The 22,994-nt window shown below is 44.3% G+C and overlaps 1 protein-coding gene across 1 annotated transcript in view; it reads right to left on the reverse strand.

The window, feature by feature from the left end:
• Positions 1-5,111: 5,111 nt before the first annotated feature.
• Positions 5,112-22,994, reverse strand: part of KLHL29 (kelch-like family member 29) — a 41,005-nt gene continuing 23,122 nt past the window's right edge. The window contains exons 4-6 of the mRNA XM_009701634.1: positions 10,980-11,178; positions 8,083-8,265; positions 5,112-5,296 (exon numbers count right to left, since the gene is read on the reverse strand). Of these exons, the coding sequence (XP_009699936.1) occupies positions 5,112-5,296; positions 8,083-8,265; positions 10,980-11,178 (567 nt within the window). The remainder of the gene's footprint in view (positions 5,297-8,082; positions 8,266-10,979; positions 11,179-22,994) is intronic.

Genomic DNA, 22,994 nt, shown 5'->3' on the forward strand with positions numbered 1-22,994 from the left:
TGTGTTGTATTTCCAGCAGATGTCTGATAAGTCCCCAAGACAACAAGGGCTAGCGATTGTGAGACTTCTCCCAGCTGCTTATGGACTATTTCATCTGCCTCTTCATCCTGGTTGAGTGGTCTGTAGCAGACTCCCACCATGATAGCTGCCTTGTTGGCCTTCCCCCTGATTCTTACCAGTAAACACATAACCCTACCACCACCAAAACACTCCCTAACATACAGGACTACCCCACCACCTCTCCTTCCCTGCCTGTCCCTCTGAAGAGTTTACAGCCATCCATTGCAGCACTCCACTTGTGCGAGTCGTCCCACCATGTTTCCGTGATGGCAACTATGTCATAGTTTTCCTGCTGTGCAATGGCTTCCAGCTCCTCCTGCTTGTTGCCCATGCTGTGTGCGTTGGTGTAGATGTGCTTCAGTTGGGCTATTGATCCCACCACTTTTCTGGGGGAGGAAGCCCTACTTCCTATGTGACCAAGTCTCAATAAAACACTAGGTTCTGAAGCAGTTTCTAAAGCTTATAAAGCTTATTCTTCACACTGATTTTTTTAGACTGTCTTGCAAGTACACACTGCCAACCAAAGTAATCTCCCAATTTTAGACAACCCTATTGTAAAAGTGCTGTCAGGTCAAGCGGATTCATCTTCTTCTGTCCTTCAAACAGATAATAACCACAAAGCACCCACATTTCCACACTTTTAGCCACATACATTGTCTTGTCAGCGTACGCAGTCTTCTCTTCCCTTCTCTCAAATTGCATATATTACAGAGCCCATCCATTATCTAAAAACCTAGTTCATGGATCCACTTCATTTCGCTGCCTCCCAACTCAACTCATATCTCAGAAGAAGACAGAAAGTGTAATACTCTCTCGCCTAACACCTAATGACTCGCTCCCTGTCACACAGAAACTTGCCAGAGGGGCTTGATGGAGAACTGCAGCCGCGCTGTTATTTCCCTAAACATTCATTCCAAAAACATAACTCTCCCTGAATATATACCCATGTACAGCCACAAAAATGGACTTATAACTCAGCCCCTCTGGCACATGCATATTGTTTTAAGATGAGTAACGAATGACTCCTAGTCATCTGCTTGTGATAGTCCTGTAATATTATCCATCGAGCCGGAATTTTTACTGCCAATTTTTACAGACAAATGGCAGATAAAGGGTGAAAAATCTCAGCCCTATTGAAGTTGATGGGAAAACACCCATTGATTTAAGCGGCACCAGAATTTCTAGTTGAGGCTGCACCCTCAATGACACAAGCAAAAGCACAGAGAGAGGAGCACAGGGGCTGATGCCATAAATCATTAGGAGTTTGGTGGTCCCTACTTGCTTTAATGCTTTCTAATGGTGCAGCGGATGTATCAGGTGCAGTCAGGTGGCAGCATGTATAGCTAAGATGGTCTGACATCTGTTTTTAAAAAACAAAATGCAGTAAAAACACCTTTGTAAGATTTTAACCATTTAGGATGAAATATTACAAGAATCCAGGAAAAACAGAAAAAAAGAAGGAAACTGGGAGAAAATGTTATTTTCTCCATCCTGAAAAACCTGCTGTGGTGAGACACCCTGTAGTCTCCATGCTCTGGGGCTGTTAACTGGTGAGGTCAGGGTAGGTCACTGTGGAATGGAGATGTGCCCTCCACCACGCCCGCAAATATGCATCAAAACCTGGCCAAAGCTGGGCATGGTCACGCTTGAGCTAACTGAGGAAGCAGAAAAAATGTGGTTGGGAAAGGCAGGTGGCATAGGCACAAAGGGAGGTGGTAGGTGGCCCAGTGAGGGAGAGTGTCCAGTGCCTGGCCCTTCACACTGGTGGCACAGCCCAGGACCACACTGTGCGTCAGGCCTGGACAAGCCCCTGTACCTCCATCTGGGTGGATAACTGGGCTACAATCTCAGTTGCCTCCTCTGAGATGAAAAACTAACCAAAACCCCAGAGCATGCAATCGTGAAATTCCACAGTGAGGGGAACAACGCTAACCTCAGAGGTAAATGTAATTTTTGGCATCACCTGACTTGGGGCATATGACCATGTCACCTTATTATTTTAATAGAGTGCTTTTGTAAGACTTTTGAATGACAGAGAGGTTTCCCCCTGCTGAAGAGATGGTATCTCAGTGTCTTATTCAAAACAACACAATATTTGAAGAGGAATGTGTAAACCACGCAGAAATATGGTGGGAGGAGGTCAATCGCTTGTAGCTTTTGGGGAGGGGGGTGAAAAGCAAAGAGAAGGTAGAGTGAAGAAGTGAGCATTAACTGTGGATAAGACAGCAGACAACTAAGCAATTAAAGTGACTTTAGTTTGTATTTTAATGGGTTTTTTTGGTTGTTGTTTTTTGGGTTTTTTTGTGGGTTTTTTTTGTTTTTTTGTTTTTTTTTTAAGCTGCAACTCAAATTCAGAAAGCCTCACTGCTTGCAAAGGTAGGTAATGTGATTTAAATTCCTGAACACACACACAAATTAGCTGTCTGGTCCAAATGGGAAATGCTTTTGTCTGAAAAGGCATGACTTTGCTCAGCACAGTTATGAGGGTCAGCTTATTCTCACCTGCATTTCCAACAGCAGACCCTGAAACATCCTTTCCAAAACGCACAGCTTCAGTCATGCCATGCTTTGCTTCTGTCAACCCCACTGTCATTTTAATACAAAGAATAAAAAAGGAAACATCCCAAAACCTCTCTCATTTCTTGGCATAACCCAAAGGAGGCCATGTTGCACTTTTTCCACGGCTTTGTCTCACAAGTCACTTTATAGACAATAGCAGATTAATTATAACCACGGGTTTAGCAAATCCCCATGACAAGACATCCTTATTGTGGTTGAGACAGTGTGCACTGAAATGATAGGGAGGAAATCTGCTCCTTTCCCACATACAAGTCTCTTGGTGGGCTTGTTACAACTGAAAACCAGCACGGCTGCTTGCACTGAGCCATGCAGGGTACGCCGAGGGCCTGAGCGTGACTTTGCAGACTGCAATGTCATTTGTGGCAAGGGCTTGGGTGACTGAGATGAGAAGGAAGGAGCGGGGGTGACTTTGCTTGATTTGAGGTTCATTCAATTGAGCAACATTTTGGATGCTTTGTTAAAGAGAGACCATGAGAATCTGAGCAGAAACAGAAATGAGACCCTGGGAAAAATAAAAAGAGGTAATTTAATCAATGACATCTATGAAGACACCTATCGACAGTAGCATTATTTCAATGTTCATCTTTATCGAGAGATGGAATGAAACACTGCATCTCCTTCCTGGGCTCTCTCCGTCTCACGTTCACAAAACTATTTCTGCTAGTTAAAAATTTACTGACTTAAATTACAGAACAAATACCTTCAGAAATCAGAAATAAATCTGCATAAAATGGTGAGGTTTCCTTCAAAGCAAGTCCTGAGGGCAGTGCCCACCTCAAGCTCAGAGTTAAGCTTGCCTTCACTGCTATGATTTATCATTCATTCTTGGCTGTCTGTGTTTCCCTGACTTGCTGAGACCATCATCACCAACACCAGTTCTTCAGCCCATGCTCGGGCTAGGAGGCAAGGCTACCCGCAGACCTTGTCCCACAGCAGACATCCTTTCCAGGGGCTATTTTGTCACAGCCTTGTCTCCTAGGCAAAATGGTGCCCAATTTGTGAAGATAGAGGAACACAAAACTACGACCATATGTGAATGGTGACCACTCAGTACCAGATAGGATCTCCTTGGCCATGCATACAGACATCTGGTCTATCCCGTGCACTGAACTAGGTGGAAATCCTTTGGGGAAAAAAAAAGTCATCACACAACTAAAGATTGTACAAAAAAGTAGATCTGCAGAAGGAAACTTCATTTTTGGCATTTCCTAATTTCCTGTGTGTTTGACTTTGAAACATTAATAAACTTTTAATACAGGTTTTGGCATTCAGTATTTACAGTATCTACTTAAATGAAAAAAGAAACACCCCCTGCATAAATGGAACACAAATGTTGCCGCACCAAAATCCAGAAATAATAGATTGAAAGCATCTTTAATCCTAACCTTTTGAAAAATGTTCTTTTTTATTTTTGCAAATCTTTCTTAATGACCTATCCTTTTTTGGCTAGTCTGTTAAGGCAACTTTTACTGGGAAATGCCTACTTCAAACTGTTGCTGAAGAAGCATTGAAATTCAGTACTTAAAACTGGCAAAAAGAAAAAAATCTCATATTTTTGGTTGCCAGATTCACTAAGGAAAAACATTTCTCAAAAATGTATCATTACTCTACTGTCACAATGCATTTTTAAGTGTTTGGGTAAGGGGCTGTATTGATTTTTTTGGAAGGAATATTCTTATATACTGCATTTCAAAGTGGTTTCTATTTTTTAATGAAAACATTGATATGCACATAAAACTTATTGTTTTATTGAATGTTATAGTTGACATGAAATTAGTTGGTTTTGGAATCCTACTCTGTGAAATGTTTCTTTTGTGCTTTTGTTCCTTCCTTTTTTTTTTTTTTAAAGTTCCATGGGAGAAAATGAACATTTTTCTATCTAGAGTCTTCTTAAAGAGAGAAATTTCCATTCTCTCCCATCTCTATTCAGCCCCTCTCTGCCAGGAATTCAAAATTGTTTCCATTTATCGGTTGTTTTGCTCAGAGCTTGGCAGGTCCCAGGCCAAGACCACCAAAGGAAGGATCTTCCTTCCAGCCAGGTCAAGGCTGAGGTGCTTTACCAGAAGAGCACATGTGAGAAACTTACTTTGCTGTTGCTTTTTTTTTTCAAAAAAAAAAAGGATTATTGTGGTCTGTAAAGACTTTCATCAGTAGTAAATTCAAAGAAAGTGCTATTAGTTCATTGTATAATCTGTGTAAAGTGTCCAAAGAAGCTTAATTCCTCTCTTCACTCCCTTGAGCAAACTGACAAACAAACTGGCAGCTTTCGTCTTTGATTTTGAAACAATGCTTTCCACTGAAGCTTTAAAAAGAAATCTAATCCTGCATAGTTTCCTCCTTTCTTAGCTGTTATAAAAGCTTATTTTAACACATACAGCCCATTTGATGTGTTCTTTAAAAGCGAAATGGTCCTTTAGCACAGCATGAAGTAAAAGCTCCAGCAAACAGCACAACTGCGTTTGTTTTTTTTTTTACCTTTCCACATGGTCAACGTTGCCTGCCACACCAACCCCTCCAATGGTATAAATTTTCCCATCGTACACCAGGCTGTTATGTCGACACCTTGGGACTGTCATGCGGGACACGAGGTTCCAGTTATCAAGCAGGGACATGTAACACCAGACATCAGCGAGCGTGACACCCGACTCCATGCCGCCTGGCACCGATGTGCGGGTGAGGGAAAGAAAAGGGGAGAATTACGTGAGATCGTGGAAAGGCAGCAGCTTTGAACACAGAAATCAAAGCCAGTTACAAAGTGAAAACTCTTCAAATGACATTTGACTAATTAAAATAAATCACCCTCAATACTGAGCATCTGTTCCGATGATGCATATCTGTGTCATTTATTCATGCGCCCCAAAGGCTGGGTTTTTTTAATAAGATGACATGAAGAAATCAAGATGTCAGACTATGAGGGACATGTACATAAGGGGATAGACCCTTTTCAATGTTCATAAATAACTTCCAGTCTATTAAATTACTGCAACACTTGCAAGAAGGTGTCAGGAGGCAGAGCCTATCTTGGCTTGCGAGACACAGGCCAGTCTGAAATCTAAAATGCTTAATACAGTGATGGATTGAAGTAATACATACATGGGCAGAATAAAGTCAGTGTTTGCACTGTAGGCTTAACATCTAATTTTCAGGGACAAGATTCTTATTTATTTTCATTTGCTGATAAAGGAAAGAACCAGCTGTACCACTCCTGTAAAACAGTTCAGCATGCTCCGCTGAAATATCTATATTGGTCATTTTTAAACTTCTGATTAAAGCTTCCAAGGTAGCCACTTAGTGGGTGTCTTACTATCCCCATTTTGAAGCAGAAAGAGGTGAAATGATTTATTTGAGACCACACCAGGAGTCAGTGGTTGAGCCAGAAAAAGAAACTAGACTCAGTTCTGTGGTTTAATGAGAAAACCAGGCTTTCTCCTTGGTATTTTGCTCTCCAAAGCTATGCTATGTGGTGTGGGGTCCAGTACTTGGAGAGTGCAGGGGTTCATCCCCACTTCTGTTGGGTCCTCTTCCCTTTTTCCTGTGTCTTGCAAGTTTGAGCAAAGCAAAATATCAGCCAACACACTCAGCTGGGTTTCCAGCCACGCGGGACTTTCAGCTTTCCTATTGTAGCCACCGAATACCATCAGGTCGCTCATCCAGATTCAAGGGAAAGATCTGAAATAAGCTTTCAGTTCAGGATCCAACAGCTTTGTTAGCGGGTATGGCACAGCCTAAAATGGCTCTACATATTGGAAAGTACCTGAGCTAAGAATAACTAAAAGTCAACATCTCACAAAAGCCTCCACAGAAGGCTTTCACTCCAGTGGCAAAACAAACATGGGCAAAAAACGATCGAGAAATAATTTCCAATCAATCCTTAGGGCCTCTATGTAGTATTAATGGAATTTAACACCATCGGCAGCAATTTACTGCGGAAAAGGCAGAGAGGGAACTTGCCAAGGGAAAGGCAACAGCTGTAACCCCTTACTGGTACTGGCTGGTGCATCTGCGCTCCCAGCTACATCCTTGGATCGCACACATCCACACCTCCCTGCCCAGCCTCCTCTTTTTATCATTAAACCTCCACTCAGTGGCCATCAGAGCATCCTTGCATCGCTTGGTGGGAATTGCTTTTCCCCCTCCAGCCAAGCAGAGGTACCACCAGACTGCAAAAACCCAGCCACTGTGATGCTATGGGCACAGTATAGACAGCTTCTTTGGGAGTTAAAGCCTTTTAAGGAACATCGTCTCAGTCTCATTGAAACTAAGATTATAGGGCTAGTGACTATTGTCAAAAGAGAGGTCTCAACAAGAAGTACAAAACGTGACTGCTCCTGTAGGTAAATACTGTAAGTGTAGGTCACATATTCAGCAGTTCAGCCTGTCTCTCTCAAATTCCATAACCCACCATTTAGACTCAACTACAGCCAGTATTTTAAATTGTGTTTCTATGGCAGTGAAGCTTCTTTGCATGCTTGATAGCTGTCAGACCTATTTTCTTCATGTTGCAACTGCACAATATTGCCATTGACTGCTTTGCGAGAACCTTAACATCACAGAGAAATGGAGAATGGGAAAAGCAGGGAAATCCTTCTCTCCCAACCTCCCTCCCACTTCTTTGTTTTTTTTTTTTTTTTCCTCAGGAGCAGCTGAGTAAAACTCTGTCATGTCCTCCTGTGTTGTAAGGAGGAAACTTTTCTCTCAGCCCAGTAAATCTGGGGGATGAATGGATTGAGAGCAGCCCTGCAGAGAAGGACTGGGGGATCCTGGTGGACCAAAAATTGGAAATAAGCTGGGAATGTGCACTTGCAGCCCAGAAAGCCAACGGTATCCTGGGCTGCCTCAAAAGCAGCGTGATGAGCAGCTCAAGGGAGGGGATTCTCCCCCTCTACTCCACCCTGATGAGACCCCCTGGCAGTACTGCCTTCAGTTCTGGGGCCCCCAACACAAGAAGGACATGGACCTGTTGGAGTGAGTCCAGAGGAGGCCACAAAGAGGACCATGGGGCTGGAGCACCTCTGCTGTGAGGACAGGCTGAGAGAGTTGGGGTTGTTCAGCCTGGAGAAGAGAAGGCTCTGGGAAGACCTTACTGTGCTCTTTCAATACTTAAAAGGGGCTTACAAGAAAGATGGAGAGAGGATTTTACCAAGGCCTATAGTGAAAGGACCAGAGGTAACAGTTTTAAACTGAAAGAGGGTAGATTTAGATTGGACATATGGAAGAAATTTATTACCATTTATTACGATGAGGGTGGTGAGGCAGTGGCACAAGTTGCCCAGAGAAGCTGTGGATGCCCCATCCCTGGAAGTGTTCAAGGTCAGGTCAGATGGGGCTTTGAGCAACTTGGTGTAGTGGAAGGTGTCGGGAGGCTGGAACTAGATGGTCTTTAAGGTCCCCTCCAACCCAAACCATTCTGTGACCGTATAGTTTATGAAATCTGCTGCTTACCTGAGAGATAGATGTTGTCCCCAGCGCTAACCACGCTGAAAAACTCTCGATCATAGAAGGGCAGGCTGGCTAATGGGTACCACTTGTTGTTTTGAGGATTTAAGCAAGTGACTGCTGTTAAAGCACGTTGATTCATGCCAATCATCTGACGACCCCCAACTAAGACTATTACCTCAGCTACACCTAGGATTCAAGTAAGAAAATAATATTATAAAAAAGTGTCAAAGTAAGAAAAATAATATTATAAAAAAGTGTCATCTCTCAACCAGGCAAGAGCCTATCAAAAAATACTTGGCAGTCAGGGTAATTTTAATGTATCGTATATAAATCTGTTTTAGACTGTGCAATCAAACCAAGAAGGGTGAGAAAAAAAGGGAGTGTGTGTGTAGGGGGGAGCAGTGGGTGAGGAACGACACCATGAACATGCTTGGGAGAACTTGGGAGGGTGCATACCATCTGGGCAAAACTTGAAGGGGACAGAAATAAAAAGGCAGTTCCATGTAAAGATGTCCGCTGACTTCAACAGTCTTTGAGTGAGACCTGCATATAGCAAATTCCTGTTCCACTGAAGAAAATGGGAATTTTGGCAAGGATTTTACTAGGGTTGGAGTTTGGCCATTATCCAGGGAAAGTATGTTTGGATTTTAACCTGAAGAAGGTGTTCTCACACTGAAAGCTAATGTCTGGAGGAGATTTAGGCTATGGTTATCGTTCTTCATTCTGATCTTCTCTCTGCATCTACTCTATTAGCATATCATTTTCTAGCCTTTTTTTTTTTTTTTTTTTTTTGGGGTTTTTCCCAGAGAAAGCAGGTTTTCCAGACGTAGATAAAATATGGTCAAGCCACAGATCAGGGTCTTAGTGTATCAGGTGCTCGGAAACATGACGGAGATAGCCCCTGCCCTAATAAAATTATTAACTGAGATTCATCTGTGCTTGAACAGCTCCCCCAATCCCATCACACACAGGGTGTACAGCGAGCCAAATTCTCTGCCTGTGCAAATGGACAAAACTTTTGCAATCCACATTTCAGAGTTTTTATTCCCACTTCACAGCCAGAGCTGCGTTAAATCTGATCTGAGTGTTACTCCAGACTCATCCTCACAGTGATGGGTCACAGTTTAACTCTGGGACGTTTTCTGGCTCCAACCCCAAGAGTCAAGCACTGGGGATAGTTTGGATTTAGCATTTAGAAGAAGAGTTAAAAAATCTTTCTGCAGCAATTGTAAGCCTCAGTGCAATTTGTTGCCAGGAGAGGTAGGCTCAGAAGCAGGACCACGAGGCCACGAGCTGGAAGGAATTGCCATTTTGGGAGCTGTTGCGGTGATGTGTTACGGTGCCCAGCCTAGAGACAAGTGTGCAGACGTGGGGGGGTCAGGAGCACAGAAGTGAGATTGCCAGCAAGAGAGATTAGGAGCCGCAGTGGAGAGAAATGCGTCTTCCGAGTAGTGGATTATCGTCATTCTTCATTAGCATTTTCAAAAAATATATTTGTGTCATTCAAGCAAGGTTACTCTCTTAAAAGTTATTAAGTTAAAGTGTTGTACAGTTTTAAATAAATATTTCTCAGTAACAAGAGATCATTATTTTTGTGCCATACCAGAAAATCTAATCACCTGTGCAAGACATAACTTGATTATAATCAATGACCTCGAGAGGGCATGTGACATGCTGCAGCGAGTCCACAAAGGCTGTTTAGAGATCCTTTGTGCCTACATGAATGCCGTTGATATGCAAAATAACATGATTCTATATAATTAGACTCTGACCTAAAAAACTATAATCACCCTCTCTTACCCCGAGAGAATCACTTTTCCCTCATCAACAAGCTTCTGGAAATGGATCATATTACACCTACAATTTTATATACATAAAATAAGCACTTTTCAAAAATCCCTTCAAACATCACACCATTAGTCATCTTCAATGAAAGACTTTTTAGGGTAGATTGTTATTGAAAGTCCTCTACGCTTCATCCTTCTGAAAGGTGCCTTGATGAGGCAGTCTCCAGAAGCTGCAAATGCCATGGTTTGATACGCCATCTCAGTGCCACATTAGCATCAGTGGCAGTGACAGAAAGTTTTGCCTGGCTTTGTGATTGTACTCACGGGAGGCAGAAGTACAAGCAGCATGTTAAAACAATTCACCTGTTTCATCTGACTCCTTCTTGGATGCAGTTTTCCTACACGTTATTTGCACCACTGTTCAGCAAATATTTAGGATATTTCTCACATTACCATGATATGGGCTCTGCTGGCAAGTTGGGCACTTTTTTTTTTTCATGTATTTTTCCAAAAAGGAAAATGCATGTGTTGCTCAGGTAAGAAACTTCTTGAAGAGACACCATTCTCCATAGCTGCTGAGTTTTTAAAAGGGAATATATCATGTGTAATCCATTTGTTTTAGAGGAACTGGTACTATAAGACTCACCATATGAAATAATATATTTACATAGGGCTGTGAAAGTGAAGGTGTTTTATGAATATTAGTCAGATCCTTCCCACAAGAGGCTGAATGGCAAGAGTTGAAAGAAGCAACTTATTCACCTATTTTTGCAACTAGAGAAACTGAGGCACAGAGGGCAAAGGGCTCACTTTCAGGACAACGGGGGAATGTCACGGTCTCTGCCAAAGATAATAATACCTAAAAATTAGGCACCTTCTAAATCTTGTTTCAGAAACGTACATCTGAACACCCTCATCTGACCGTTGGGAGCTCAAGCTCCTAAATGCTCAAGCAAAGTAGAAATGGAAAATTGAGCTTGAAATATCACCAGGGTCTGAGAAGGAGCCAAGGGAAGGAGCCGAGGTTTGTGCCTCATCCCAGGGCATGACCTGGCCTTGCCTGGGAACTGCCGGACCAGGGAGCTGGTGTTGTTGAAGGAAGTTTTGCTTTACCTGCAGAGAGCCTGGGCCGGGTCCTTGGTGTCTGCATCTCTTGTCGGGCGTGCGGCAGCATGTGATAACGTTTGGCTTCGTTCACTAGATCCCGGCAAGCCTCCGAAGACTTTATCAACTCCTCGTTGTCGACAACATTTAGCAGATAGCTGGGATGGATGAAGGGGAGCCGCACCACTGCCAGCAACTCCGCAGCGTACTGTGAGGGGAGAAAAATAATAACACACTGCAGCCTTTGTGCTGGAGTTCAGCCACTCGGCATCTCCGCCTCTTAAAAAAAAAAACCATCCCTTGTCATCCAACCTGGAAAGACACTTGTCATGGATGCTGCATACAAGCCCTGCCTAGCAATCTGGTGGGACAGAGACAATGCAGCCCTCACCGCTCCCCGATGCAGGCTGCTTTTGGTCCCAGGAGACTGAAAATAATCTTCAAAAGGTGACAAATATTGTTATATAGCACTGTATGGACAGATTTTTGAAATGAAAGCTCATTCTGAACTTAGGCTGAATATAACACCTTGTGCACTGGAGACATGGAGTAAGCTTTCAAGTTTTCTGAATTAGCCTTGAAATGTGAGCGTGGTTGTTGCACTGTAAAAAAAAAAACCCCAAACAAGTCTTTTCTGGCACTATAAATGTGAAACGAAAGTCAGTAAATAGGGTGTATTTCAACAACTGCTATGGCAGAGACTGAATAATATCAGCCAATTTGATAAAATTTTTTTAATTAATAGAGTTTATTTGTTGGTGAAACAAATCATGTAGTTCTAGATTTTGGGGAAGTCAGACTCCAGAGGGTGCTATACAAATACCGACAGTAAGTTTTATCTTCTAAATAAATACATTAAAACTTGCAGGGCAAAGGACACCCAAGCAAATGAAGCTGTCTGTCACTGAACACAGCTTAAAGGAGAACAAAACCCCAAGAGAGAAAACTGCAATCGAAAAACCAAGAGTCCATCCCCAGATTATTCTTTTTATATATAATTGGTTATATCACAACATAGCACAAGAGCACAGCGAAAAGCAGAGTAATAGGAAAACGTGGTTCTCAAGAAGCAATGCACACAAACAGGATGCAAACTAAGGGTGCGCAGCAAGAAAAGATAATCATCTGTTGTCATAAATATTCATAGAGCAGCAGCATCCAAAAATCCCAATTGGGATTGAGGCCAGGATGCAAATAAATATTCCTGAGGTCCGTGTGACTGGTCCTGAGAAACGCTGGGCGCCAGCAGCATCTGCTGGCCTGCAGATGCCTCCAGTCTTCCAGAAGCTACTTGGCTCTCGCTTTCTTTTGCAGCAGCGTGCCTGTCCCTGCAGCGCGCGAGAGCCAAGTCACAGCAGGAGCAGGGACAGGAATGGGGCAGAGGTGCAGCGAGACGGAAGGGCAGGGATGTGGCCTGAGCCAGCTAACGGGCTGGCCAGGTAGGTGAGGACGGAGTGACACCTGGGACTGCTTCCAGGGCCTCCCCTTTCTCCACCCAAATTGAAGAAGCAGGCTTCATTGAGGAGGAAAACAGGATTTCTCCTCCCAACAGCAATTCACACTGCTCTCCTGCCAGAGAGCCACATCAGCCCGGTGCAAGCTCACTTAAAGCGAGGAGGTGGGAGCTGAACCCCACATGGCAGCAGGGAGATGACCACGGTCTCAGGCTGACTCCCAGCTCCCCACTCTCCAGCCCTCCTCAACACAGGAGCCAGCAATTTTAGGTACAGCCCAAAGAGTTTAGGTCTCGCCACCCTGTCGTTGTTTGCAGATGAAAAAGAGAAGAGGTGCAAAAGGTACAGAAAAATGACAGTGCTCATCTCCTGGGAAAACATCCCATGTGCGTGGCGAGACCGTGGCTCCTCGCTATCACCTTCGGTGCGGCACAGGGCTGAGTAGGGCTTGATATAACTTCATCAGCCTCCAAACCAGAAAAGAAGACACTCCTCTCTTTTCCCTTGCTGAAATCCACTTCTAAGGCGCTTTCTAGGAGGTAAAACGGCTGCTCCCCTTCCCTGGAGTCACAAATGTCAGGCACTTGGCTGCAGATATCTCAATGTCATTAAACGGTACCTCGTGGGAGAGGGAGCAGTGGACATATGGCAGTGGGTGGCAAAGCTCTGATTTCAGGAAGTGCTTTTTTTAAGAAGGTTGGGGGCGTTTAACCTTACATGGGAGCCAAGTTGTAATGTGGCATCAGGACATGAGAATAATGCGGATAGTGGGTATACCGGGGACGAGCCAGACAACCCCCACAGGGGAGGTTAATCCCCACTACAGGCTGCTCAGGAAGCAGTACGAGTCGCTAAAGGGCAGTTTAAATAAAGCTGTAAAATATATGAAGTGTAGAGCAGAGCCAGCACCTTCCCTCGGTGCGGTGGGACACGCCAGAGCTGCCCCTGACGCTCCCGAGGCAGGTCTGTGCTGGAAGCAGCCGTAACACAAAGCAATGCAAAACACAGGCACAAACAGTTGTGCCACTACATTAGGACACGGGATTCAACAGGCACCAGGATGTCCTGATGTCGAGTGTGAATGAGCACTGAGAAGAGGGCTCCCCTCCGGCAGGGACGGACAATTCCCATGGGCCCAGCGGAGCGACAGCCTCCATCTCCCACCTTTCCCAGAATAAACGGGACAGCACTGCTGCCTGGGCCCAGTGAGCTCTCCCTCTCGCTCGCCCACCTTGCTTTAATTAGATAAGTGAGAAAATGTGATTCTGTTTCTCTCCTGGATTTCCCCCCCACACCTCTTTCTCTCCTCTATTGTCTGAGCTCATGGCTTATTTTGAAGAGGAACGATAATTAGAACATGTTGCTCCCTTTCATCAGCTTGAAAGGTAATGTCACATATCAAAACCGATGTCACTTTTCACTCTTATTCTTCCCTTTTTTCCAACAGCTGGAAAAAGCCGGCTCTGTGCGTGCGTATGTGTGCACAACCACGCGCAGTCGCGACTCGGGCTCGTTGCTGATAGCATTAAGGGTACATATAATCGCAGTGTTTTTCACCAAGGGATTTGAAGAGTACGTATCGTCGCAGTGTCTCTAGAAGATAGGAGAGGCTTTTATAAACCAACGGCTTTTTGCACCAGCTCTTTTAAGCACTATAGTCAAGGGTGAATTTCATTAAGCCTCACTGATTTAAGAATATTCAAGTGATTCAGACAATCAGCAGCCTTTTTCTTTTGGTTTCTCCGTTATGAAGGCTTTCTAGCTCTGTTAGCTATGATTGTACTAAATATCCTGTTACTATTATCCTTTTCATTTAAGATCAGAATAAGCACCATAAAGCATTTCAGCCTCCTTACCATCTGTTATTTGCTCTCCATTCTCTCTTGTCTTTCCGTTGTTCCTGATACAGCTATGAAATATCTACTGCACCTACTGATGTTACTGGTTTTTATTAAAACAGCGGAATACCTGCACAGGGCACATCGCCAAATTCAGCAGACAACAACCCCGAGTCCCTGGAGTTGCGGTTTGCACCTGTAACTCTGAGGATGTTTTCTTCTTGCTACTCGGCTGCAGGCGTTGGCTGGCCAAGTAGAAATATTTCTCAGGTCTTTGCTGGGAATCACTTACAGGTACTCTACAACCTGCATCACATGCCAGGGTGAAGCAGAGAATATTAATGCCCCTTCTCGCCTAAAATTAGGAGTTATCAACTCATAAACATGGGAGAACATGCCTCAGCTCTTTGAAAATGGACACCATTATGCAAAAATCTAACGAATTTATTGTTTAAAATGCTAGGGAAGTCTTTGAACACTGTCAGGACTGGTTTTTTAGGTGACGTGAACCTCAGCACAGCTCCTGTTGGATGAAGGGAGCTGCTTAGGTTTTGCACTAGCAGGGGATCTACACCATAAACTCCTCGCTGAGCGGTGACGCTACCGGAAAACCCCGCGGTGCCGTGCATGGCCAGGGCGATTCTGCAGGAGCCAGGGCACTGCCACCACACGAGCAAAGGCTTTTTGGACAGTCACTGGGCACACAGTAGAGTAGTGACTTTTGAGAGATGCTCTCTGGCTTGCTTCAAGGCATCTATTTCACCGATACCGATTTCAGTGGCTGAACTGAAAGCAGAGTCTTCAACCAGCCTGCAACCACAAGTGTGTTTCATAAAAAGCAGCAAAAGAAAAATCTTAGGAGATCTTATGTTTCCTTAATTATCTAAACATTTTGGGGGAGAGATTAATCTCTAGATTCAGACACCTAAATAGGTACATACTACAAGCAAGTATTTACGTGTCAGCTAGACATGTGTAAACTCATGTTATAATTAATAGAGATTTAGTCAACGCACTTAACACAGTCCCCAGAGCAATCTGAGCTGAGAGGATGCATCACGCACCAGGGGAAGCAGAGAATATCAGTGTCGCCTTCTGGCCTAAAACTGTGAGCCATCAGCTCCTGGGAAAAGGAGCGTGTTCCTCAGACTATGACACACTGAGATGTCTATAACCAGACATCAATCCAAACCAGAGGTGGATTAATTCTCCCCTCTGGTGGGAATTTTCACATCGATTTGACCTGGGTACTGTGCTTGGAAGGTCGTGATCAAGCTACAAGGTTATCATTGAGTTATCATTGAGTTATCATTGAGTCAGCCTTGACTCAGAGGAATAGATGATCAACATGATCGCCTATACCTTGAAGTCGACCCTTTCAAGCCTTTCCCTAATAATCTGTTCATACATAAGTTACTCCCATCTCAGTAGGCAGGACAGAGCTTGAGCAAACTAGAATACAAAACTGTTGAATGTGTATTTTTTTTTTTTTTTTCTGTTCCTGGCTGGTAGTTCAAGTGAGAACATTTACTTTCCTAAACTTTTTGTGACATTTCTGCTCCTACTAATTATATCAGTATTATGAACACTTGCTCGCAAGTGGGCTTTATTCTGGTATCTTCTAAGTCTCAGTTACAAAACCCTCTTCAGTATCACATTAAAAATAATCTTTTTATTCTCAAATCTCTAATCCCGTAAAATCCTCACAGGTATTCTCCAAAAGGACTCTCAGTATGCTCCTGCATAGACTTGGCCTACAACAGTATGCAGTTAGTTTTAAAAGAAATATGTTTACTGCTAGAGTCAAATTTCCTGCTCCTTAAATGCTACACTGGAAAGCTCTAAAGATTTTTAACATTTTTGAAGTAATGCCCAGAGAGGTTAAAATAATGTTTCCCTTATGCCTTATAACTCATCTGTCTCTCTAGTTTAATGCTCTTCCTACAAAGGACCCTTTATGCTATCTGCCTAAAGAAACAGGCTTCAGCTAGAAATACAAATACAGAAGTTAGATTACCCACATTATGACCAGGTTTTGCTCCAACAAACTGCAGTTTCAGCTCTTTATGCCTAATTCCAATAGATTTTTTAAAAACATTATGAAATAGGAATATATTTGATTCATCTGAGAGCTATGAAGGAGATATATGTCGTCTCACATAAACCTTGAGTTCAGACTCACCCCACGTCTCTGATCGGAGAGCTGCAGCAAGGACCTCCTCTGACGGAGGAAGCCATCAGGGGCAGATCTGAAGTAGAATCAGTTCCCCACTGCATAAAACTCCTTCAAATGAGAAGAGGGCACTCATTAAAAAACACTACCCAAACCGGCAGATACTAGCCTTTGATGCCTAGCCTGCAGCCAGGTAGTGAACTGCCCACAGGGCTGTGCTGGTGGTGACGGCTGGGGATGCGGCGTGGTGGCCACCCAAGAAAATGCGTTGGAGTGGGGACGTGAGTGGTCCCTCCACACAACCATCTCCAGTCCATCCTAGGCTTTCCCAGCAGGTTATCCAACCTGATATTCAAAATATTGCTGGCTCCAAGTTTCCAGATGCAAGCCCAGCAGGGAACTAGTTGGTTTGGGGCAGCCAAAGCTGTTGGTGCACTGCTTTGCCATTCTCAGAAAAGTGCCTTTTTCAGCTAGATTTTCATGGTGTTGCCCTGCGACTTGGTAATGAAGGTACTTGCTTCGATACATCTAACCCCTGGGTATTACAAAGACACGCTGTGTTTCCAGTAACCTCCTGCACACGCCTACACCCAAAGTTGCATGCAAACCCAGCCTAAGCTCTCTCGTCCACTCAGTATATTTACTAATCACCTGTATTAACTTCTTGGAATTGCAATCCTGCCTTCAGATTAAACCAAAAGGCTTGGTTGCATGTCAGCCGACAGCCTCATAATATCATGAGATAAACACGTGGCAGAAAATATGGTTTGCAGGCGCTGGGTTCAGCCAGTGGCTGGGTGATGAGATGCCACATGCATACATCTCATGCCTAGCAAGAAGGAAAGTGCAGCTCCTCTGTCTTCCTGAAATAAGGTTTCAACGTGACATCTTTATGGCAGCACAGCTGACTAAACACTGTAATGTCATCAGCGCTGCGTAAAGCCAACTGCTGTCCTCCTCTCTGAACTGTTTGCAAAGCAGCACACGGCTAGGTATTTCTAGCAGTAATATGATGTGAGTTTTTTAAATACGCAGGAAGATAAATCATTGAGCCATCATACTTGGAATTTACCTGATACTAAGGCTTAAAAAAACTCACTCTTACCATGCAATCTCTAGCTTGCCGGCTAAACTCGATCAAATAAACCGCCAAAGTTCCCCCAAAGGTTACTACAGAGGTGAGTGGCGTTTCTTTTGTTTACGGGCAGTCACCCATTCAAATACCCATATGCACACAGATGCACCACAAAAGCACGCTGCCAACAACAAAATGGCTGAAGCCAAGTAAACTCTTGACACATCCATCCCTACAACACAGTGACACACAAATCCATGTGCAATAATTCTCCAAAATGCTTCTTGCCTATGGTATAAACCGATTTTGTTTCTGGAGGTCAGTCCTGAGCGCCGGGGCCATGTGCAGCACAAGGCAATGCAAGTGAGCACGTGTGAGGAGCTACTTGCAGATGTGTGTCTCTGTAAGGCCGTTGCTTCAGCCACAGCAGACAAATATTTTGTAAAAAATAGGAAAATGTGTTGGAAAAGCCACAAATGAAGAGACTGACAAGAGTAGGAGACAAGGGAGCTCCTCAAACTCATTTAAAGTTCAGAGAAAGAATACAGTAGATTTTCATCCAAGGGTATCCGTTTAAAAAAACTTAAAAGTTTAGTACAGGGGGAATTTAAGGAACTGCTAATGATACCTGCGTCCTCTTTTTTGTTTACTTAATGCAGTTTCTTCCTCCAGTATATAGCTAAGGGCATGTTCCTGCACTGATTCTGCTCCTGCTGCTGCCTTTTCTTCTCCCTCTGTAAGCCCATACAGGCTCTGTGTGTGTCTGCAAAAGCTTCATTTAAATCTGAGCTCTCTGAGCAGCCCGTCCCTGGGAAATCACAGGGGTTACCGCTCATCCCTTGTGTTTTTCACTTTCAGAGAAATTGGAGCTTCTTGCACTTTCATTATGGCATCTTTTTGAATTTGTCTGCTCTTCTGACAAATGGATTTCAAAGCATCAGGGTAGTGTGGGCTTTCCAAAGAAGCCTAATTGAACCGTAATAGAGTGTTAGTGCCTAACTCACTTAGGCTCTCTTGGAAGCTTCCTGTTCATATTTATTCCAACATTGCTTTCCCAAAGCTTAATGCCTTAAGTACATTGATTGATCAATTAATTTCCTATTATGATGAACTTAAGTAATTTGTACATGCTGGTGTTGGCTATCAGCTGCTGAATATATCGTTATGTCCTTGTCACTGCAGAGCAGAGCTGGGATTGTGCTTGCTCCCTGTCAGATTCTCCACCTTCTTGGAGCAAGCCACTCTTCTGCCTAACTTTTGGAGACTCTTTAAAATGTGCCTCAAAAATTACGCTACCATCTCATCAGCCTAACCGCAGAGCAAGGATCTTCCATCTGCTCTCTCACGGTTACCAACCCCTTCTCTGCTGTAGGACCTTGCCTCTGAACTGTCATTCTCTGTCACTGCCAAAATACAGCCCATGGGCATTTGTAGCATTTTTGACACAAATCTTCTTCTCCTTCTCTCCATCACCTTTCCTTACCCCCACTGACAGACACAGGGCTTTCAGGTGGGCTTTGTGTTTGTTTAGGCTAATTTGCCAAGTCTCAAATTCATCCCAGTGGTCCTTACTGTTGTTACACCCCTTGCATCCTTCTAGGCAACTCCTATCCTTGGGGCTTCACACACTTGTAGACGTTTATCCCTCTTTAGCTGTCATTAGGCCAAGTCATGCATATTCACATCTTTTAATCTTTTTTTTTCCCACATCAGTTCCTTCAGTCTTTTAATCATTTGTGTTGCTCTGCACTAAATTACCTCCAATTTGTCTACACATCTCTGGTTCTCAGGCACCATGAAGATGCTGTTTAGACAAATCTGCCTCTGAGGACACAAGTTCATAGAAGACTTGTTAATGCCTTTATAAGTGGAGACATTTCATTTTGCTGCTGGACACCATGATTCTAAACAGGGTTTGAAAAAAGGGCACATGAGTACATCCTTGCAGAGTGCAACCAAAGGCGACCGCCATTCAGCTGAGCCTCTTGCCTGTTGCTCATTGCTGCAGTACCTGCCTCTCTTCCAGTGCTACTCCGGGCAACTTGTTGAAACGTTTGTCCTCTCCTCACTTCTTGTCCTGACTCAGGGCAAGAGCGAAGCTTCATGCAATTAGAAGTCTTATCTTCCCAGGCTTTCTGTTATTAATAAACATGTTACTATGTTTTTTATGTTGTCAGAGAAAACGGAGACAACTTCAGACTTGGACTAGAAGATGGGAAAGTTTCCAACGAGTTTTGGTGCGTCCATGCTCTGGGCAGGCAGCAAATTGCTGCACATCCAGCAACTTCACATCTTCCCCATCCCACACTGACACTGGGCATGACTGCAACTCTGCGCAGCTCTGGCAGTCGTTAGTACTGGTGGACAACATGGCTCATTATCCACCGGATCCTCCCAACAGCCCACACGGGAGCCATCACTTCCCTTCAGCTTATAGTATAAGAAATGGAGGCAAAAAGGTGAAACAACCTGTCCAAGGCCACGCAGAGAGCTGGGAGATGAGCTCAGGTGAGGACTGCTTGGGGCCTGGCAGAAATCTTTTCTTGTTCAGATGGCTCAGAGAGTGCTGGTTTCCAGACAGTAAAGCCTCCATTGCACAATATATTTTTTGCATGAGTTCGCCAGAGCTGTAATAAGCTTATCAAGGGGATAACTGTTAGGATAACCCTTACAATCTTGTCCATCAGTCAGGAAGAGAAATAAATAGAAAAAACGGTAAATTCAGCTTTTCCAGATGTGTCTGTTGGCTGCAGGCTTTCCACTCAGTGACAAGCAATCAAGAGGACTCCTACAACCAGTGCTCTGTGTCCGCTGGTACAGGGAATTACCTACCTAGTCCAGACCTCCGATCACAGGTTGCTGCTTCTGGTTAGACCTGACCTTATGCAGGTGCACTACCAGCAGCACTATCATAGCTCCACAAACCTTACCACATGAGCTGGTGTGCTGCTCCAACGCACTGGGTATGGTTACTTACCAACTCCTAGCTTAAGACATATGTCATTATCTGAACTGCCTTTATGTCTTATTTGGATGGATCAGTAACCTTTAAAGCACTATTATTCCCTCTTTGTAACACGGCTCAGATGCTGTTTTTTGTAATGCCACAGAGCACATTGCCACTAATGCTGCTTATAGCACCGTAAGACTTCGTATGAGCACAATTTGTAAAATTAAAAATCAGCCAGAGCACAGCTTTTCAACTTGCCTTCCAAGAAAATCCTGGTTCCTTCCCTGTTAGTTCCCTCCAGCCTGGTAGAAAGAATTAACAAAAGCAGAAACAATTAGATACCCGAAGAAGAGCTTTTAGAAAGGCAGAGAAGAGCAGGAAGATAGCAAACTCCATGCCCTCCCAGGAGAACAGGAGGCTTCGATGAAAATCTCCTTCCCAGAGGGTCTCGGAAAGTGATCTGGACAGGAGGGGAGGCAGTGATGGACAAGTTGTCGGAAGAAAAAAACGGCACAAGGAGCTGCGGTGTCGGGAACACAAGTGGTGAGATTTACTGTCCCCAGGCATAAGTTTCCTCTCCAAAGTGACACAAAGCCATTAAAGCACAAGGAGTTTTGGAGGGCTGCAGCTGGGGGCAGAGGGTGCTGATCTAGAGAGAAGGCTCCTTCTCCAAGGTCCTCTGCAGCGGTGTCCTCCATGTGCTGGTTCCCCTCCCCACCGAGTCTAAAGAGAGCTGAGTGAATCGATCTCACCAAACTGTCAATAAAGTAAAAATGTCCACGCACAGCTCCTGCAAGAAGGTCCATCCCGCGTTCAGTATTGCCATTTTCACCCAGTTCTGAAAAGCTCTGAGCAGCCTGTGCATCTCATGGGAGCCTGGGCAGTTCCTGGCACGGTGGGCCTTGCTGCACACCGAGCACAAATTTTCACTCATCATCTTCATCAGAAAGAAGATTATTTAGGTCTATCTTCCCTCCTATCCACCGTCAGAGCTATTTGTTCCCGGGCTCCGAAAATGCAGAAGTCATTATAGAAAAGATGGTACTTTTCATGGCAAGTAAGAGTTCCTACTTTTAGAAAATAAGTACCTATTTAACTAAGAGCTTTATAATAGACCAAGCAGTGCACAGAGTACAAAAAAGTGAGAGCTATGATCCAAAGAAACTAGTTTAGTGGTAGGACTGGGCATGAAATTAGTTACCTGCTTGGTATCTTTAATATTAATTTATTCAAGACCCTCATCTCTGGATAAATAAAAATTAAAAATTAAAAGCCCTTGTAAAGTAATGTGTGAAACCAAATCACCACACAGAAATTTGGAGAAGCAAATAAAACTGCCATTGTAAACTACAAGGGCACTGCAGAAGCAAAGCAGAGGGGAAGGCAACTTGGAAGTAAAAAAAAACCCAGAAAACCAACCCAACCACAACACGAAAGGAAGAGAGGAGGAGATGGTGGTGGTGGAAGCAGCGAGAGGGGAGCAAGAAAAATCACTACTTAAAAAAATAAATTCATAACATCACCACAACAGGGCGCAGAAGGGAATATTTGAACAGGTAATTTTGAAAATGTAACCCAGACCGCCTGGTGAGCAACACCTTCTGTTTGCACCAGGCAAACAGGCTCCTGCCGCAAGGCTCCCGTACTCCGGCCCCTGGGAATAATCCCTAAGGTTGCGTGAGGTTCAGAGCTCAGAGCTGCACAGAGCCAACTGCTGTCATCAAACTTTAAGCAAGCAGGGAAATACTCTGTAAAACAGTGTGGTTTTCAAGGCCAGAGAGAGCCCAAAAGTGGCCCATTTCAATAAATCAATGATAGTGTGTAAATGTTTCAGGCAATAATAACATTGGGCAATACTAAACAGCATCGCTGGCACACGGAGGAGGTGGTCAGAGAGAGCGGCGGGTCCCCAGCACAGGGTTCCCCTGCTGAGCTACATCACCTGCTCGCAGAGGGCAGGACAGGTTTGGAGCAAGGCGCTGGGGGCTGCAGGCTGGTGACAGGGGCCAGGGGCTGAGCCGGCAGCGGCAGCACAGGCAGGAAGGCTTGGCGTGGCGTGGAGTGCCCCACCATCCTTTAATGCCCTTATCCTCATCCAGCAGCCCGGTGAGGTCGGGAAATGCTATTTCTTCCACTTTTCAGGTGAGGGACAGAGATGCAGCTGCTCTGGATCACATCCAATGATGTATTTAATATCCCATTGCACATTTAGGTGCTTGAACTCTCATTTAAATCAAGAAGGTACATCCTTTCATGATGTGGGATGGAATCAGCAATGTGTGGCCAAGTGTTTCCAAGTCCCAGTCTGGTCTATAAGCAACTGGACTGTACTCCTTAAACCAGCCAAAACTGTGACTGGGGATGAACAGAAGTTGGTCTTGCCAGGACAAGCCAGCAACTTTGGCCTCCAAAGGAGGGGAAAGGGGGAAACCAACCTTCCCCTTCTGGTGTCTGTGGGGAGAATCAGCCTCCAAATGGAGAGGTTTGGGGTTCAGACCACCACAATTCACTGCCCACAAACCCGACTTGCAAGA

Source organism: Cariama cristata, unplaced genomic scaffold, assembly GCF_000690535.1.
Source record: "Cariama cristata isolate BGI_N322 unplaced genomic scaffold, ASM69053v1 scaffold11360, whole genome shotgun sequence".
Taxonomy (NCBI): domain Eukaryota; kingdom Metazoa; phylum Chordata; class Aves; order Cariamiformes; family Cariamidae; genus Cariama; species Cariama cristata.